Here is a 21370-nt window from a genome sequence, read left to right as displayed (position 1 = left end):
TGTAATTTAAAGCTTCAGACTGTCACCCTACAGAACAGACATACAGTACAGTAACTGCTTTAGACATTGGCCATGCCTCTCTGATCTAATGCAGAGGGCTGGGTCTCAAAACCCCCTTTCATCCCACATCACACGCGAATAGAAGGAATGTAATGTGACTGAGTGATGCGGGAACTGAGAGAAAGAAGCACCGGGATTAATACTCGGGAGAGAGAGACCTCTGGTGGTGAGCTGAAGGAATAGCAGGTGAGACCGTGACAGTATTCATGTATGTATGTATGCATGTATGTATGTATGTGTGTTTCTTACCTAAACATAAACTGAGACATCACATGCTCTTAATGAATACAATGCCCCTCCATTTGCCTCTTGTTAAATTATGTGAGCTGCATTAGTCTGGCGCTGTTATCTGAGCAGTTGAATTAAAGTGCTCTGCAGGTTACATTAATATGAACATGAATATGAATACGGCGGACGGGATCTGAATCGGGACCTCTGGTTCGGCAGCGGCGTCCGGGATCGGCAACAGGAACTCCGGCTGGGTGGCCAGGATCGGGACCGGGAACTCTTGCTGGGCGGCCGGGAGAGCGGGCTGCTGCACGGGAAGACGCTCAAGCTTCAGGTTCAATTTGGCAATTAGCCCCTGGAGCAGCCGCGTATTGTCCCCGATCATCCCCCCCTGGGTAGCGAAGGCGGTCAGCATCGCTGGGTCCTTTTAGCGGCGAAGTTTTCTGTCACGTTTGCCTCGGGAACAGGGACTCAAATATGGTCATGGTCATGGTCATGGTCATGGTCATGGTCATGGTCATGGTCATGGTCATGGTCATGGTCATGGTCATGGTCATGGTCATGGTCATGGTCATGGTCATGGTCATGGTCATGGTCATGGTCATGGTCAGAGGAACAAGGGCTCGGCATTGCAGTGGGGACTGGCAAAACTTCACCTTGACTGAGGGAAGTGAGGGGATTATAAAGGGAACAGAAAGCAGGTAGGGAGGTGCAGGGCGAATGGGAACAGAGGGATAGAACAGGAGTGCACATGGGTGACCGGAATGTTAATTGACAGAGTGAGGAGAGCAGGGAGAAGGCAGGGAAATGGCGGCCCCTAGTGGGGATAGAGGGGGAGCACTAGAGGACCATGACTGTAAGGGCTCAAATGGCGGTGCGATCCAGTGATTTGCCAGCTTTTGACTGCAGGTCTCTGCACACACAGGATGTTTAAGCAGTTGCTGAATCAGCGCTGCTGTTGAAACCGAGACTATCGATTCCCATCCCACACAGAGATCACCCAGACCAGCCCACCCTGATCACTGATTGAGTTAGGAAGAACTGTCACTCAAACCTACTGGACCAATGGAGACCCATGATCCATGCCTCCCTGTAAATCCCGCCCTCCCGTCAAAACAGCACCAAAACTCGTAACCGAAAAAAAAAAACGAAAGCAAAGAAACTGACGGCGAAAGTGAAGCTCGAATCATCGCAGCCACAGACGGACTGCAGGCGAGCGCGTCGGAGTTGTGCTCTCAATTGAACATTATTTGCTTTCAAGTTTTTTTGGTTTTGTTTGCTTTCGATACATATTTTTTATTAACAATTCTACACATTTTGCTTTCGATTGTTTTATTTTTGATCTCAACATCAATTTTTTCTCAACTTTATTTTGTTTACAATATTTTTTATTTTGAATGCATTACTTATGGCGCTAATTTGAGCCCATACAACTCAAGAGTATTAAAAAAAAACTTGCAACTAAGAGAGACCCTTAACAGCTTTTTAAAAAGGTGAGTTTTAACCAATTGCTTCTCAAAGCGTTGCACAGCCGTGGAGCTGCTATGTCGGCTCGGTCACCTTCCTATGCTTAACTAGATTTGTCTACATCGATAATGTTATTTATTTGCTTAAATCTGCTGGTTGCAAAATATCTCAACGATAACAGCTTCAAACGTTTTGGTAAGGTGTGACTGTGCTTCAATTGTAGGTCCTAAAACAGGATCAATTATGTCTGTGAGGTTAAATATACTTCATGCTGTTAATCTATACCCCTTGCATATGTCTTCCTCATGAAAAACCTCTAAAGGCTTTTGCCTGTCTTTAAATACCCGGGTCTGCGTATTTGACACCAGCAATCTAGATGAAGTAAACAGAGTTCCTGCATTTTAAAAAGTTGGATCAGGCTCTGATCCTGTTCAAAAGCAGGATCATTTTTGACCTCGGATCTGAGCTCATATTGAGCCCTGATCCGTTTAGTACAACACAATTGAGATTAAGATCAAGATCGTTTCCCAGATCCTGCCCCAGAGGATCTTATTCAGGAACAGGATCCTGGCCAAAACCCTGTTCAGGAATCTTGGGTACAACCTTGTTAGGAATATGATTTTATACCAACCATAAAAGGAATCAGGAATCTGGATATTTTAGAAACTATCAGGAGCCACAAGAAATTGATTTCTCAGGTTTGTGAACAAAATAATAATACAAGATAAAGAACCTTGAAGATCAAGGCAAAGGAATTAATAACAAGATCAAATTCAGTCACATTTAATGTTTTATGTATGTACATAGCAGATCCAGGGAAACTTATCTACTACTTATGTACTTCAACATTGTTTGTAAAACAGAATTCAGACAATGCACCCACAACAGGGTTCTGGTTCCTTGGATTCACTGTTAAAAATCTTGACAGGATCCTGTAGGATCCTTTAAAATCCTTTAAGATCCCCACTTTATGTATTGTCTGTACTGTTAACTATTAGTGGGTTAAATGCAATACATTTTAAAACCCTCAAAGTCAATTAAATATAATATTAATATGATTAAATAAGGTAAAATTCATATAATTACAATTATAATAAGAATATCATATTATTTTTAGACTTTTAGACTTACCCAATACATTTAGTTTAAATTCCAAATAATGAATTTTAAATATTTTACATGATCAATAATGATAATATGATTTATTGATAATCAAATGTTCTCAAGTGGTATGAGTATTCAGGATGTTTGATAAGATTTAGAGAAATTATGCAAGATTTTGAGAAAAGACTCGGTTTCAGTTAGAATTTAATTTCCAGATTACTTATATATTTAACTCATATGGCACCTGCTCATCACTCCAAAAGGTCAATACTAATGTTTGGGTTATTGTCACACTTACTCTGCACTTCTGTTCACGACCACTCTTGCTTTCCTGTATTCTCTACTGGGTTTTTGTTTACTTACCGATTATTTAATCATCACCTGCACCTGTACACCATGACCCGACCGTTTCCTGGAAAGATGCAGAGATCATTTCCTGGGGCCGTCAATGTTTCTCTCGATGTCTTTCCTTACCCTTTTTGACCCATTTTGAAAGCCCTCTTCTCTCCACATCTCCAGCGTTTACTTCCTTCCCGGCAGCTGTATTCAGCAGGTCCCAGGCAGCTCGATTACCACCACACCTTTCTTGAGACTGTGCAATTGACTTTGAAGACTCCCCTTTTTAATTGCTTTCAGAAATCAGACTGTAGAGTAGATTGAATCAAACAGAGTCTTTATTCAAGCCGCTTGGAGAAAAGTAATACACACAGACACGCAGGTCTCTGTCCTTACTTCCCTAAAATCATAGAGCTTACAGGGTGTTATATACATACTGCGATATCCTGGACAGGGTGAGTTTGAACCAATAAGGGGGAGACCACTCCCTATTTTATGATATCCTCACTATCTTCCTGATTAAGCTTAAACACAATGTTTTCTATTTTATGCCCAAATATGGAGACAAATGTAGCCATTTCGTTATTTATATTCCACACGTATCTAATGCATGTCTAGATAGGCAATGGGGGGTTGTGTACCCACTTCCCCATCTTCTTGTGGTTTTACTAGAACGTATGTTCTGTACTAAATTTGTATTGTCTGCAGAGAGATGCATCTGGTACAAACCGGTAGAAGCTGGTCTCATTATGTGCTTTTTGGTAACCTCATGTACGGGTGAGGAATTTGGGGGCTCTTCAACTTACTTCCCGGCGCTGGCCCCCCCCGGGAGCGCATATATCCCCTCTTGCTGCCAGAGTCACAAGCGATCGATGAGTACATTAAAGAAGCATTGGATCTCGGGATCATTCGGCCCTCTACTTCTCCAGCTGCCATAAGTTTCATTTTTTTTTCAAAGAAGGATGGAGGGCTTCATCCCATTTATTGATTACAGAGGACTTAAGTTACCATAAAATACCGCTACCCGCTTCCCTTAGTGCCAGCAGTGCTGCAACAGGTCAGAGGAGCCCGCTTTTTTACAAAGCTCAACCTGCGCAGCGCATATAACCTGATCCGGAACAGAGAAGGAGACAACTGGAAGACAGCATTCATAACTAGTAGCGACCACTATGAATACCTAGTGATGCCATTTGGTTTGGTCAATGCTCCCTCCGTCTTTCAAGCCTTCGTCAATGAAGTTTTAAGGAGCTTTGTTAGTAGGTTTGTCATTGTATACATTGACGATATCCCGATTTATTCCCCCACGTTTGCTGAACACATTTCACATGTCTGACAGGTCCTACACTTACATAATGGTCTGTATCTGAAGTCAGAAAAATGTGAATTTCACCAACAATGCATAGCCTTTCTTGGATGTGTCACTGATTCCCATGCAGTGCATATGGATCAGGATAAAGTGCACACTGTCACTGACTGGCCTCATACTATCAAAGAACTGCAATGATTTCTAGGATTTGTCAACTTCTATAGACATTTCATGCGTAACTTCAGTTCCATCGCCTCATAACTCACCTCTCTTCTTAAAGGTTCCCCTCGCATTCTGTCCTGGTCAGCATCAGCAACAGGTGCCTTCCAGCACCTTAAGATGCTTTTCACCACAGCTCCTGTTTTGAAGCACCCTAATCCTTCTTTACCATTTGTAGTCGAAGTGGATGCCTCAGAGTCCAGAGTGGGCGCCGTGCTTTCCCAGCGCCACGGCCAGCCGCCCAAACTCTATCCATGCGCTTTCTTCTCAAAGAAGCTCTCCCCATCAGAGCGCAATTATGATATAGGAAATCAAGAGCTCCTGGCCATCAAACTAGCATTTGAAGAATGGTGACTGTTGGGGTAAAATTGCTTTCCAGTAAGATACTAGTTAAAACTTACTCTTATAAGGGTTTCCTTGTTCTTATTAAGATTTCTCTGCTCAGGCTTATCTGTGCAGCAGATAGAGATAATTTCTACTGCCGTGGACATTCTTTAGTTAACGAACCAAAACTATATAACATGTTCTTATCAGTATAGTGTGTGCTGTGTCCTTGGTACCAGTGCTTCCATGTCTGGATGAAATATTGTTTCCCCAATTAGAAAGAATACCTTATCAATTATTGCTTCCCATGTCTCGGAACTGCCCCGGGACATATGCCAAGAAAATATCATCCAGGTTCCGGACAGCCCCGAACCTCCTTTGAAATATTGCTTGTAGATGTATAAAAGGCTGTGTGAAACTTTCAATAAATGAAGATAAACGAACAGACATTGTGTCAGTGACTTTACTTCCCGGGCCTGTCTCCTGTTGAAAAGCCTCATCTGTTACTGGAAGCGCTCACTGGGGTGCCTGATTCACTGGGATCCAAAGGGTTGCTTCAACTGAAGCATTGTACCTTAACAGTGACATTGGCTAGAGGGTGCTAAACATCCATTTCTTTTATTGACTGATCACCGAAACCTAGAATATATCCGGTCAGCAAAACGATTGAATCCACGTCAAGCACTATTTTTGACCCGCTTCCACTTCTCTATTACATATTGCCCAGGCTCCAAGAATACCAAGGCGGGTGCCCTCTCACGTCAGTTCGATGCAGATACTGTTCCGCCCTCCTCAGATCCCATTCTCCCTTGTACATGTATCCTGGCTCCCATTAGATGGGATATTCTGGACCAGATAGGACAAGCTCTCGCCTCTGATCCGACTCCTCCCATCTGCCCTGCCGACCGCACATATGTTCGCTCCTCTGTTCGCTCCCGTCTGATTCACTCGCTATATTCATCCCCAGCTTCGGGACATCCCGGTGTTCATCGCACCCTAACCCTCATTCAGAAAAAGTTTTGGTGGCCATCATTCCAGATGTCATATGTTGGTCCCACATTGCAATAGATTTTATAACTGACCTCCCAAGTTCAAATGGCTACACCACAATCCTGGTAGCTGTAGACCGGTTATCCAAGTCCTGCAGGCTCCTTCCCCTGAAGGGGCTTCCCTCAGCAATCGAAACCACTGAATTTATGTTCTCTCGGGTGTTCCAATATGGATTGCCGGAGGATATTATTTCTGACAGGGGTCCCCGGTTCACATCTCGGGTCTGGTCCGCCTTCCTACAGTCCCTTAACATCAATGTTAGCCTGTCGTCAGGATATCACTGTCAGACCAATGGCCAGACTGAACAACTTAATCAAGAGATTGGCTGTTTCCTACGTACATACTGCAGTCATCACCAACAGGACTGGAGCAGATATCTCCCTTGGGCAGAGAATGCCCAAAACTCGCTTGTCAGTTGCTCCACTGGGCTTACTCCCTTTCAGTGTGTATTGGGTTACCAGCCGCCTTTATTTCCCTGGACTGGAGAAACCACTGATGTCCCTTGCCGTCTGGCAAGCTGCCAATGTCCGGCTGCAACGGGCTGTTCGCCGACAGAAGATGCAAGAAGACCGATGTCGGTATCCAGCTCCTCAGTACCAACCGGGGCAAGAAATGTGGCTGTCTACTAGGGATATTCGTCTCAAACTCCACATCCCCCTGATTCGGCGGCGGCGGCCGGGACCGGGACCTCTGGTTTCGCGGCGGCGGCCGGGACCGGGACCTCTGGTTCGGCGGCAGCGACCGGGACCTCGACCGGGACCTCTGGTTTGGTGGCGGCCGGGACCGGGACCGGGACCTCTGGTTCGGCGGCGGCGGCGGCCGGGACCGGGACCTCTGGTTCGGCGGTGGCGGCGGCGGCGGCCGGGACCGGGACCTCTGGTTCGGCGGCGGCGGCCGGGACCGGGACCTCTGGTTCGGCGGGGACCGGGACCTCTGGTTTCGCGGCGGCGGCCGGGATCGGGACCGGGACCGGGACCTCTGGTTCGGTGGCGGCAGCGACCGGGACCTGGACCGGGACCTCTGGTTCGGCGGCGGCCGGGACCGGGACCTCTGGTTCGGCGGCGGCCGGGATCGGGACCGGGACCTCTGATTCGTCGGCGGCGGCCGGGACCGGGACCTCTGGTTCGGCGGCGGCGGCCGGGACCGGGACCGGGACCTCTGGTTTCGCGGCGGCGGCCGGGACCGGGACCTCTGGTTCGGCGGCAGCGACCGGGACCTCGACCGGGACCTCTGGTCCGGCGGCGGCGGCGGCCGGGACCGGGACCTCTGGTTCGGCGGTGGCGGCGGCGGCGGCCGGGACCAGGACCGGGACCTCTGGTTTCGCGGCGGCGGCCGGGACCGGGACCCGGACCTCTGGTTCGGCGGCGGCGGCCGGGACCGGGACCCGGACCTCTGGTTTCGCGGCGGCGGCCGGGACCGGGACCTCTGGTTTGGCGGGGACCGGGACCTCTGGTTTCGCGGCGGCGGCCGGGATCGGGACCGGCACCGGGACCTCTGGTTCGGTGGCGGCAGCGACCGGGACCTGGACCGGGACCTCTGGTTCGGCGGCGGCCGGGACCGGGACCTCTGGTTCGGCGGCGGCCGGGATCGGGACCGGGACCTCTGATTCGGCGGCGGCGGCCGGGACCGGGACCGGGACCTCTGGTTTCGCGGCGGCGGCCGGGACCGGGACCTCTGGTTCGGCGGCAGCGACCGGGACCTCGACCGGGACCTCTGGTTCGGCGGTGGCGGTGGCGGCGGCGGCGGCCGGGATCGGGACCGGGACGTCTGGTAAATATATAAGTAATCTGGAAATTAAATTCTAACTGAAACCGAGTCTTTTCTCAAAATCTTGCACAATTTCTCAAAATCTTATCAAACATCCTGTTGCCGATCCCGGCCGCCGTATTCATATTCATGTTCATATTAATGTAACCTGCAGAGCACTTTAATTCAACTGCTCAGATAACAGCGCCAGACTAATGCAGCTCACATAATTTAACAAGAGGCAAATGGAGGGGCATTGTATTCATTAAGAGCATGTGATGTCCCAGTTTATGTTTAGGTAAGAAACACACATACATACATACATACATACATACATACATACATACATACATACATACATGAATACTGTCACGGTCTCACCTGCTATTCCTTCAGCTCACCACCAGAGGTCTCTCTCTCCCGAGTATTAATCCCGGTGCTTCTTTCTCTCAGTTCCCGCATCACTCAGTCACATTACATTCCTTCTATTCGCGTGCACTTGTTCTGTCTTTCCCTCTCCCCATTGGTCTTTCACCCTTTACCCAGTCATCCCTTTCTCCCTAAACACAGTATATAAACCCCTTTTGTTCCATAGTATAATCGCTAAGTCTTGTCTTCTCTCCTGAAACATTTCTGAGCATTATTCTTTGTTTATCTACCGTGTTTAGACTCCTGTTTTCCTGTCCCTGACCACCTCTTTTGGATCTCCCAATTTAACCTGTTTGCCTGATAGAGCGACCCTGAACTGTTCCTGTTTTCCCTTCTGGATTTCCCCTCTTGGATTGTTTGCCTTTCTGCTTTGTTACTACAGAGCCTGCTCTTGGATCTATCCACCTTGCCTTTGAAAAACGTCACACATGCACAGTCACCGACAAAAATACTGGCACCATTGATAAAGATGAGAATAAAAGGGTGTATAAAATAAACACATGTAATATGTAGAAAGCGATTGTCAACAACTTTTATTAAAAACATGCTTTATAATTAAATTCCAAAGCCATTCAGTCTATGGGTACTCCGACAGTACTTAAAGAAATGAGGGAAATTATTTATAGGCCGCAAACTCAAATATTCCAAAAGACACTTAGAACAGGGGATGTGCCAACTGACTGGAAGACGACAAATGTCATACCAATCCACAAGAAAGGGGACAAAACTGAGCCAGGAAATTACAGACCAATCAGTCTCACTAAATGATTAGACAGAAAATAGAGGAGCATCTTAATGAAAACCATATTCTTGGAGATCTGCAGTTCTGCGCTCCACACTTCTAGAAAGATATCGCTGCAGTTCAGAGGAGAGCAACCTGACTTATTCCTGGTCTGAAGGTCTATATATTTATTTCACAAACTCCACATTTATATTTAACATTTATATTTAGACTAAATATTTATTTAAAAACAATATATTTATTTTGTGAATCAGATATTTAGGATTTAGTTAAATATTTAATCAAACAGAGATTTAGTATTTAAGTATTTATTTAAATAAACACAATACTTACTAAATGTGGAAAAAAACACAAGGTTTAAGTTAAATGTGTGAATCATTTTCCTACAGCAACTGTAATATTAGTCCTCTATCCCTGCTAGATAGCACTTCACAGTTTTATTATGCTCCTCTCGTTCTTGAATGTTTTCCTCCTTGCTCCCTCTCCTGTAGCCCTCGCCTGTAACCCTACATCTTGACAGCACTTAGCTTTCACCGTCCAGGATGTAGGAAGTCTTTTACTGTACTTGTGTAAATTGTAAATTGTAAAATGTATTATTTTGAATTGTTGTTTTAGCTACATTGAATTTGTAATGATTGATGCCTTGTACTTCTCTGTATTTTTGCACTTTGTTTGCACTTATGTTGTAAGTCGCCCTGGATAAGGGCGTCTGCCAAGAAATAATAATAATATCAGTGTCATTATTTAATTAGCAGATTTGCACCTGCTAGCTCTCTCTGCCTGCCTGTGATCTGCTCGGCAAGTTTATAACTCTCCTTTGGAATTCAATCACGATCACATTGCAAACCCAGCTCTCTGGATCAATGCTGTCATCAGTCACCTGTTAGATGCGTATTTTATATGTGGCCACTGTAGTGTTGAAAAGCGCGTTTACTGCATTGATGCACAGCTGTAATACAGAGACGGAGCCATTTCAAAGCGCTTTCAAGTTGCATAATACTATAGCTATGTCATATTTCAGTTTCATGCTAATTTTATAACTGGTTTGTTTTATAATTGTATATGTCTGCTACGGTATGTGCATACCGATTTATACAATGTATTGTGTAAAGTTTTTTATTATTATTCTTGTACGTGAACGTTTTGATAATCACAGCTGATCCAACTCCTGTCTGTCTGTCTAACGATCCTCGAATTGAATCATGAAACTCCACATTAAGTGTTCAGGCAAATCTAGAACTACTTAAAGTCCATTAAAGTGCGTTTCATATGCCCTTACGTCCATGTACTGTTTATACTGTTATTGTTGATTTCCTGGCTCGCAGTGTTCAAATAACTGTTCGATTTTTGTCAAGAAAGGTTATTAATAGACAAGTGTGTTAAGAAAAATAACTACAATCGAAAACTGCACCGAATCGAAAACATTTGAAGAGCTTCGTGGCAAAACGTGATAATGAAGCCAATTACACACAAAATTCAAGGTATTGCTATGGATATCCTAGAGGGTACCTTTTTCACATAGTATACACAGTGTAATCGTAACCGAGTTATGTATTGTAACCCCAAAGTTAAAAACAAATGTGACTTGATTTATATCAAAACGCAATATATCCATTTTAGCCAGACAGCATCATGCTCATTTTTGAAAATAGCACTGATCTCTGAAACGGTAAACGTTCACACTATCATAATTAATACATTATTCCTCAATGTTGATAGCATTTCAGACAGGCAAGGAGGAAGCCTTCAACAACTGGCAAATACGAGATCTGGGGGAGCTCAGGATCCTGTGATGGGACCCCCCTCCGGGACGGCCATCTCCCCCTGCTGGAGCCCGAGTCCAAGATCTTTTAACCTTTTTTAATGAATGATTGTTTTTAAAAATGATTAAAACAAAAAACCAAACTAATTTTAATTGTTTTAAAGAATTAGTTGATTTTAAATTCACTTTTTTTTTTGGTTGTTTTGTTTTCTTATTTTGTCAAATACATGGGCCGTTTGGTTTTTAATTTTAAATTTTTATGGTTTTATTTATTTTTTGATTTATCCGATGCATTTTTAGTTACTTTCAATGTATTTGACCTTTTTTGTTGATTTGGCAGTTTGCCTTTTATCACAAGTTTATTGTTTTACTGATTTAAGCACATGTTTATTTGAGTTTATGTATTTTGTTTAAGTTAATCACTTTAAGATTTAAAAAATTAAGTGATTTTAGAAGATTGATTTAACAAATTTTAATCATGAGTATGATGTTTTTTTTTAATGTTTTTATTATTTTGAAATGTAAAATACTCAACCCAATTAAACAGTATCTTTGTAACTGAAGCTACTGCCATTCTTGCCCCAATAATGTCCCCTCTTTCAAAGTCACAAGATCCTTTCCTCTTTCCATTTTGATCCAAAACCAAGGTCAACTGGGCCTGCTCAGCATGTCACAGAGCATGATAGGATGTTAACTGCTTAATTGTGTCCAGGGATGGGCAAAGATACATCAAAATGTATTTTAAAATAAGATACCAAATACCTTAATTTTAAGTGTATCACAATAAACTACTAAATACAGCAGCCATACCATGTATCAAAATAAACTACTGTATTTTAAAAATACTTTTACACGGGACCATGAGATCACTTTGCAAACCTTCCTTCTATGGGCCAGTAAACTGACTCAGCTGATTAAGTAGACAATGTTTGATAGCTTTCCTCTGCCTAACGAGTCGTGAGATAAATTGACATAAATTGACATAGGCAACCAGTTAACACATCAAATATCCACATATCCCTGTGATCACCCAGATGAAGGTTAGTGTTAAAGTAACCAACAGTTTAATGTTTAACTAACAGTTTGCTAATGACTCGTAATTGTATCCTAATTTAGTTACTTGGTGTTTGGTAATGAAGGGCCTACTTTGCATCAGCAACACTGAGTGCTGGATCGAGGGATCGTCGTGAAGGCATGGGTCGCGGCGGCGGCCGGGATCGGGACCTCTGGTTCGGCGGCGGCCGGGACCGGGACTTCTGGTTTCGAGGCAGCGGCGGCCGGGACCGGGACCCGGACCTCTGGTTCGGCGGCGGCGGCCGGGATCGGGACCGGGACGTCTGGTTCGGCGGCGGCGGCCGGGATCGGGACCGGGACCTCTGGTTCGGCGGCGGCGGCCGGGACCGGGACCCGGACCTCTGGTTCGGCGGCGGCGGCGGCCGGGACCGGGACCTCTGGTTTCGCGGCCGGGACCGGGACACGGACCTCTGGTTCGGCGGCGGCGGCGGCGGCGGCCGGGACCTCTGGTTCGGCGGCGGCGGCGGCGGGGATCGGGACCGGGACCTCTGGTTCGGCGGCGGCCGGGACCGGGACCTCTGGTTCGGCGGCGACCGGGACAGGGACCTCTGGTTTCCCGGCCGGGACCGGGACCGGGACCTCTGGATCGGCGGCGGCGGCCGGGACCGGGACCTCTGGTTTCGCGGCGGCGGCCGGGATCGGGACCGGGACCGGGGCCGGGACCTCTGGTTCGGCGGCGGCAGCGACCGGGACCTGGACCGGGACCTCTGGTTCGGCGGCGGCCGGGACCGGGACCTCTGATTTCGCGACGGGGGCCGGGACCTGGACAGGGGTCCCCGGTTCACATCTCGGGTCTGGTCCGCCTTCCTACAGTCCCTTAACATCAATGTTAGCCTGTCGTCAGGATATCACTGTCAGACCAATGGCCAGACTGAACAACTTAATCAAGAGATTGGCTGTTTCCTACGTACATACTGCAGTCATCACCAACAGGACTGGAGCAGATATCTCCCTTGGGCAGAGAATGCCCAAAACTCGCTTGTCAGTTGCTCCACTGGGCTTACTCCCTTTCAGTGTGTATTGGGTTACCAGCCGCCTTTATTTCCCTGGACTGGAGAAACCACTGATGTCCCTTGCCGTCTGGCAAGCTGCCAATGTCCGGCTGCAACGGGCTGTTCGCCGACAGAAGATGCAAGAAGACCGATGTCGGTATCCAGCTCCTCAGTACCAACCGGGGCAAGAAATGTGGCTGTCTACTAGGGATATTCGTCTCAAACTCCACATCCCCCTGATTCGGCGGCGGCGGCCGGGACCGGGACCTCTGGTTTCGCGGCGGCGGCCGGGACCGGGACCTCTGGTTCGGCGGCAGCGACCGGGACCTCGACCGGGACCTCTGGTTTGGTGGCGGCCGGGACCGGGACCGGGACCTCTGGTTCGGCGGCGGCGGCGGCCGGGACCGGGACCTCTGGTTCGGCGGTGGCGGCGGCGGCGGCCGGGACCGGGACCTCTGGTTCGGCGGCGGCGGCCGGGACCGGGACCTCTGGTTCGGCGGGGACCGGGACCTCTGGTTTCGCGGCGGCGGCCGGGATCGGGACCGGGACCGGGACCTCTGGTTCGGTGGCGGCAGCGACCGGGACCTGGACCGGGACCTCTGGTTCGGCGGCGGCCGGGACCGGGACCTCTGGTTCGGCGGCGGCCGGGATCGGGACCGGGACCTCTGATTCGTCGGCGGCGGCCGGGACCGGGACCTCTGGTTCGGCGGCGGCGGCCGGGACCGGGACCGGGACCTCTGGTTTCGCGGCGGCGGCCGGGACCGGGACCTCTGGTTCGGCGGCAGCGACCGGGACCTCGACCGGGACCTCTGGTCCGGCGGCGGCGGCGGCCGGGACCGGGACCTCTGGTTCGGCGGTGGCGGCGGCGGCGGCCGGGACCAGGACCGGGACCTCTGGTTTCGCGGCGGCGGCCGGGACCGGGACCCGGACCTCTGGTTCGGCGGCGGCGGCCGGGACCGGGACCCGGACCTCTGGTTTCGCGGCGGCGGCCGGGACCGGGACCTCTGGTTTGGCGGGGACCGGGACCTCTGGTTTCGCGGCGGCGGCCGGGATCGGGACCGGCACCGGGACCTCTGGTTCGGTGGCGGCAGCGACCGGGACCTGGACCGGGACCTCTGGTTCGGCGGCGGCCGGGACCGGGACCTCTGGTTCGGCGGCGGCCGGGATCGGGACCGGGACCTCTGATTCGGCGGCGGCGGCCGGGACCGGGACCGGGACCTCTGGTTTCGCGGCGGCGGCCGGGACCGGGACCTCTGGTTCGGCGGCAGCGACCGGGACCTCGACCGGGACCTCTGGTTCGGCGGTGGCGGTGGCGGCGGCGGCGGCCGGGATCGGGACCGGGACGTCTGGTAAATATATAAGTAATCTGGAAATTAAATTCTAACTGAAACCGAGTCTTTTCTCAAAATCTTGCACAATTTCTCAAAATCTTATCAAACATCCTGTTGCCGATCCCGGCCGCCGTATTCATATTCATGTTCATATTAATGTAACCTGCAGAGCACTTTAATTCAACTGCTCAGATAACAGCGCCAGACTAATGCAGCTCACATAATTTAACAAGAGGCAAATGGAGGGGCATTGTATTCATTAAGAGCATGTGATGTCCCAGTTTATGTTTAGGTAAGAAACACACATACATACATACATACATACATACATACATACATACATACATACATACATGAATACTGTCACGGTCTCACCTGCTATTCCTTCAGCTCACCACCAGAGGTCTCTCTCTCCCGAGTATTAATCCCGGTGCTTCTTTCTCTCAGTTCCCGCATCACTCAGTCACATTACATTCCTTCTATTCGCGTGCACTTGTTCTGTCTTTCCCTCTCCCCATTGGTCTTTCACCCTTTACCCAGTCATCCCTTTCTCCCTAAACACAGTATATAAACCCCTTTTGTTCCATAGTATAATCGCTAAGTCTTGTCTTCTCTCCTGAAACATTTCTGAGCATTATTCTTTGTTTATCTACCGTGTTTAGACTCCTGTTTTCCTGTCCCTGACCACCTCTTTTGGATCTCCCAATTTAACCTGTTTGCCTGATAGAGCGACCCTGAACTGTTCCTGTTTTCCCTTCTGGATTTCCCCTCTTGGATTGTTTGCCTTTCTGCTTTGTTACTACAGAGCCTGCTCTTGGATCTATCCACCTTGCCTTTGAAAAACGTCACACATGCACAGTCACCGACAAAAATACTGGCACCATTGATAAAGATGAGAATAAAAGGGTGTATAAAATAAACACATGTAATATGTAGAAAGCGATTGTCAACAACTTTTATTAAAAACATGCTTTATAATTAAATTCCAAAGCCATTCAGTCTATGGGTACTCCGACAGTACTTAAAGAAATGAGGGAAATTATTTATAGGCCGCAAACTCAAATATTCCAAAAGACACTTAGAACAGGGGATGTGCCAACTGACTGGAAGACGACAAATGTCATACCAATCCACAAGAAAGGGGACAAAACTGAGCCAGGAAATTACAGACCAATCAGTCTCACTAAATGATTAGACAGAAAATAGAGGAGCATCTTAATGAAAACCATATTCTTGGAGATCTGCAGTTCTGCGCTCCACACTTCTAGAAAGATATCGCTGCAGTTCAGAGGAGAGCAACCTGACTTATTCCTGGTCTGAAGGTCTATATATTTATTTCACAAACTCCACATTTATATTTAACATTTATATTTAGACTAAATATTTATTTAAAAACAATATATTTATTTTGTGAATCAGATATTTAGGATTTAGTTAAATATTTAATCAAACAGAGATTTAGTATTTAAGTATTTATTTAAATAAACACAATACTTACTAAATGTGGAAAAAAACACAAGGTTTAAGTTAAATGTGTGAATCATTTTCCTACAGCAACTGTAATATTAGTCCTCTATCCCTGCTAGATAGCACTTCACAGTTTTATTATGCTCCTCTCGTTCTTGAATGTTTTCCTCCTTGCTCCCTCTCCTGTAGCCCTCGCCTGTAACCCTACATCTTGACAGCACTTAGCTTTCACCGTCCAGGATGTAGGAAGTCTTTTACTGTACTTGTGTAAATTGTAAATTGTAAAATGTATTATTTTGAATTGTTGTTTTAGCTACATTGAATTTGTAATGATTGATGCCTTGTACTTCTCTGTATTTTTGCACTTTGTTTGCACTTATGTTGTAAGTCGCCCTGGATAAGGGCGTCTGCCAAGAAATAATAATAATATCAGTGTCATTATTTAATTAGCAGATTTGCACCTGCTAGCTCTCTCTGCCTGCCTGTGATCTGCTCGGCAAGTTTATAACTCTCCTTTGGAATTCAATCACGATCACATTGCAAACCCAGCTCTCTGGATCAATGCTGTCATCAGTCACCTGTTAGATGCGTATTTTATATGTGGCCACTGTAGTGTTGAAAAGCGCGTTTACTGCATTGATGCACAGCTGTAATACAGAGACGGAGCCATTTCAAAGCGCTTTCAAGTTGCATAATACTATAGCTATGTCATATTTCAGTTTCATGCTAATTTTATAACTGGTTTGTTTTATAATTGTATATGTCTGCTACGGTATGTGCATACCGATTTATACAATGTATTGTGTAAAGTTTTTTATTATTATTCTTGTACGTGAACGTTTTGATAATCACAGCTGATCCAACTCCTGTCTGTCTGTCTAACGATCCTCGAATTGAATCATGAAACTCCACATTAAGTGTTCAGGCAAATCTAGAACTACTTAAAGTCCATTAAAGTGCGTTTCATATGCCCTTACGTCCATGTACTGTTTATACTGTTATTGTTGATTTCCTGGCTCGCAGTGTTCAAATAACTGTTCGATTTTTGTCAAGAAAGGTTATTAATAGACAAGTGTGTTAAGAAAAATAACTACAATCGAAAACTGCACCGAATCGAAAACATTTGAAGAGCTTCGTGGCAAAACGTGATAATGAAGCCAATTACACACAAAATTCAAGGTATTGCTATGGATATCCTAGAGGGTACCTTTTTCACATAGTATACACAGTGTAATCGTAACCGAGTTATGTATTGTAACCCCAAAGTTAAAAACAAATGTGACTTGATTTATATCAAAACGCAATATATCCATTTTAGCCAGACAGCATCATGCTCATTTTTGAAAATAGCACTGATCTCTGAAACGGTAAACGTTCACACTATCATAATTAATACATTATTCCTCAATGTTGATAGCATTTCAGACAGGCAAGGAGGAAGCCTTCAACAACTGGCAAATACGAGATCTGGGGGAGCTCAGGATCCTGTGATGGGACCCCCCTCCGGGACGGCCATCTCCCCCTGCTGGAGCCCGAGTCCAAGATCTTTTAACCTTTTTTAATGAATGATTGTTTTTAAAAATGATTAAAACAAAAAACCAAACTAATTTTAATTGTTTTAAAGAATTAGTTGATTTTAAATTCACTTTTTTTTTTGGTTGTTTTGTTTTCTTATTTTGTCAAATACATGGGCCGTTTGGTTTTTAATTTTAAATTTTTATGGTTTTATTTATTTTTTGATTTATCCGATGCATTTTTAGTTACTTTCAATGTATTTGACCTTTTTTGTTGATTTGGCAGTTTGCCTTTTATCACAAGTTTATTGTTTTACTGATTTAAGCACATGTTTATTTGAGTTTATGTATTTTGTTTAAGTTAATCACTTTAAGATTTAAAAAATTAAGTGATTTTAGAAGATTGATTTAACAAATTTTAATCATGAGTATGATGTTTTTTTTTAATGTTTTTATTATTTTGAAATGTAAAATACTCAACCCAATTAAACAGTATCTTTGTAACTGAAGCTACTGCCATTCTTGCCCCAATAATGTCCCCTCTTTCAAAGTCACAAGATCCTTTCCTCTTTCCATTTTGATCCAAAACCAAGGTCAACTGGGCCTGCTCAGCATGTCACAGAGCATGATAGGATGTTAACTGCTTAATTGTGTCCAGGGATGGGCAAAGATACATCAAAATGTATTTTAAAATAAGATACCAAATACCTTAATTTTAAGTGTATCACAATAAACTACTAAATACAGCAGCCATACCATGTATCAAAATAAACTACTGTATTTTAAAAATACTTTTACACGGGACCATGAGATCACTTTGCAAACCTTCCTTCTATGGGCCAGTAAACTGACTCAGCTGATTAAGTAGACAATGTTTGATAGCTTTCCTCTGCCTAACGAGTCGTGAGATAAATTGACATAAATTGACATAGGCAACCAGTTAACACATCAAATATCCACATATCCCTGTGATCACCCAGATGAAGGTTAGTGTTAAAGTAACCAACAGTTTAATGTTTAACTAACAGTTTGCTAATGACTCGTAATTGTATCCTAATTTAGTTACTTGGTGTTTGGTAATGAAGGGCCTACTTTGCATCAGCAACACTGAGTGCTGGATCGAGGGATCGTCGTGAAGGCATGGGTCGCGGCGGCGGCCGGGATCGGGACCTCTGGTTCGGCGGCGGCCGGGACCGGGACTTCTGGTTTCGAGGCAGCGGCGGCCGGGACCGGGACCCGGACCTCTGGTTCGGCGGCGGCGGCCGGGATCGGGACCGGGACGTCTGGTTCGGCGGCGGCGGCCGGGATCGGGACCGGGACCTCTGGTTCGGCGGCGGCGGCCGGGACCGGGACCCGGACCTCTGGTTCGGCGGCGGCGGCGGCCGGGACCGGGACCTCTGGTTTCGCGGCCGGGACCGGGACACGGACCTCTGGTTCGGCGGCGGCGGCGGCGGCGGCCGGGACCTCTGGTTCGGCGGCGGCGGCGGCGGGGATCGGGACCGGGACCTCTGGTTCGGCGGCGGCCGGGACCGGGACCTCTGGTTCGGCGGCGACCGGGACAGGGACCTCTGGTTTCCCGGCCGGGACCGGGACCGGGACCTCTGGATCGGCGGCGGCGGCCGGGACCGGGACCTCTGGTTTCGCGGCGGCGGCCGGGATCGGGACCGGGACCGGGGCCGGGACCTCTGGTTCGGCGGCGGCAGCGACCGGGACCTGGACCGGGACCTCTGGTTCGGCGGCGGCCGGGACCGGGACCTCTGATTTCGCGACGGGGGCCGGGACCTGGACCGGGACCTCTGGTTCGGCGGCGGCGGCGGCCGGGACCGGGACCTCTGGTTCGGCGGTGGCGGCCGGGACCTCTGGTTTCGCGGCGGCGGCCGGGACCGGGACCGGGACGTCTGGTTCGGCGGCGGGGACCCGGACCTCTGGTTCGGCGGCGGCGGCCGGGACCGGGACCTCTGGTTTCGCGGCGGCGGCCGGGACCGGGACCGGGACCTCTGATTCGGCGGCGACCGGGACCGGGACCTCTGATCCTATTTGCATTAGTTTTAGCTCCAAGAGCTATGTTTCTTTTTTCTATTTCCCTCTTTGCTTTACTGATCCCTTTCTTAAGATCTCTTTGCAGTTCAACATATTCTTTGTGTTTTGTTTAATCTCTATCCCTTTTGTATGCGCTATACAACATATTCTTTCTCTTTATATTTTTTTGCAAACTTCTATTAAACCATTTTGGCCAATGTTTTTTGGTCCTCAATTTGCTACGTTTTGTTACAAATTGCTCCTGAGCCTCAAGTAGAATATTCTTAAAATATAACCATCCATTTTCAACTGAATCTGTATCCAATGTGCCCCAGTCTAACTCTTCTAAGTGCCGCCTCATACCTTCAAGGTTTGCTTTTCTAAAATTGTAGACCATAGTTTTAGACTTGGTCCTTGTTTTTTGAATGTATGCCTCAAAGTTAACTATATTGTGATCACAGTTGGCCATTGGTTCTCTAACTAGTGTCCCTCTGACTCTATCTTGGTCATTTGAAAAGATCAAGTCAAGGCATGCGCTCTCCCTGGTTGTATGCAATCACTCTGTGTAGCGAACCTTACACACTGCACAGCACCACCAAGTGGAGGATAAAGCCATCAAAAGACTGGGTTTTCTGACATGGGTTTATATTCTCTACTGGTTTCACAGAGCGGTTATGGCATCCTAATGAGCACATATAGACATTGAGCCCCATTGCAAATTTAATCTTTTATCATTTCGCTGACTTTGATTCTCTTCACAGTACTTATCTATAACAGCCAAGGTTTGGTGATATGGGGTTTAAAGTTTATGCACTTTAAATAATTAATTGGTACTTTAAGTAAAGTTGTTCTTGAGCAGTTAGAGAACTACAAGTATCTGGGCTTGTGTGCACTTATTTCTAATATGTCTAAAGCAGAGACATTTAGTTGGATCCTTAAAGCTTTCGCATTCCACCACAAGATTCTTTTGTTCTAGTACAACAGACAAATCAGGATAAAATAGATTAAACCAAGGGGAGATACGATTTAAAATATCGAATCTCTTTAAAAGGAGCATGTTTATTAAACATAGTTAGAAAACTAACTTAAAAAAAAGTCCATGAATCTTCGACAGTAGGAATAAGTGTTACATTGTTTCAGTCAACTAATGCTAAATCTTGTGAAAGGGCTTATTCAGTACAATTCCTTAAACGTATTTTAAACAAGATAAGTGGAGGAAGCTTATATTTTAACCACTAAGAATACATTTAATGAAACAATGATCACTAAGGTCCTGACAAATAACCATGGCCTGATATTTATATTATTCACTCATGCGTTTGGCAGATGCAATGGCCAAAAGAAACAGCATCTTCAGCAACTGAGTGAAGTGGTTCAAACGTCCAGTACTACATCAAGGCACCAATCAGGTTAGAATGGTGTGCTGGGAGGCCGAAGCCTGTGCACCCCCTTTAGAAACTGCCAAATAAACCCAGATAAAGCCAGGAAATGGGATCCAAGTGACTCACCACTGATGCGGACTTAACAAGTGGAGATGGCCACCAAGTGCATCTTGAGCATGGATGAAGACTTGCCCTTGTCCAAGAGCTCCTGCAGACACTAGAATGATCCTAATGTGGCAGGTGACCAGATCTTTACCCTTGTCCTGACACCATGACTGAAAAGTCTGCCATATACTGGAACCTCTTCGAGGGAGGTCTCGCCAGACAGACATAAAGCAGTTAGGCAGTCCTGCTCAGACGCCAGACCCAGAGCAGGAACAGCGGGTGCCACAGCGTGCCCCGAGCCTGTGACAGCAGATCTGCATGAAGGGGGAGCTGCCACAGCTGTCCTCACAAGAGGGAGGCAAAGTGTGTGAACGACACTGGGGGCAATCAGTAAGACTGTCACATGTTCTCTCCTGATCTTCTCCAGGACCACTGGGAGAAGAGGAAAAGGGGGAATGCATAGAGGAGAGCAGTGGTCATGTGTGAGCCAGCACGTCCATCCCCAGCTTTCAGGAGCAATCTCAGATGGAGAACAGCACTGAGTGGTCTCTCTTTTGTGGTGAAGAGGTCTACCTCCCATGCCCCTTGTTCATCGTCCCTCTCCGGAGTGGGTGGGACAGATAAGAAACTCCCACAGGGGGTGGATAGTACTGTAGGCATTTCCCCTGGATACGTGTGGTAGACTACAGAATACGAAAAGCAACTAGACGTTG

The 21370-nt window shown here is 46.9% G+C and overlaps 1 protein-coding gene across 1 annotated transcript; it reads right to left on the bottom strand.

Annotated features, from left to right (window-relative positions):
* Positions 1-734: 734 nt before the first annotated feature.
* On the bottom strand, positions 735-21237 carry LOC136751881 (calphotin-like). The gene is made up of 7 exons (XM_066707634.1): positions 21231-21237; positions 18511-19010; positions 13350-13940; positions 12187-12609; positions 7026-7616; positions 6721-6892; positions 735-949 (listed from the first exon to the last, which is right to left on the bottom strand). The coding sequence occupies exons 1-7, from the start codon at positions 21235-21237 to the stop codon at positions 735-737; spliced, it is 2499 nt and encodes an 832-aa protein (XP_066563731.1).
* Positions 21238-21370: the final 133 nt, after the last annotated feature.

This window comes from Amia ocellicauda, chromosome 6, assembly GCF_036373705.1.
Source record: "Amia ocellicauda isolate fAmiCal2 chromosome 6, fAmiCal2.hap1, whole genome shotgun sequence".
Taxonomy (NCBI): Eukaryota; Metazoa; Chordata; class Actinopteri; order Amiiformes; family Amiidae; genus Amia; species Amia ocellicauda.
Note: the sequence above shows the minus strand (reverse complement) of the source record. Positions and strands in the feature narration are given on the sequence as shown.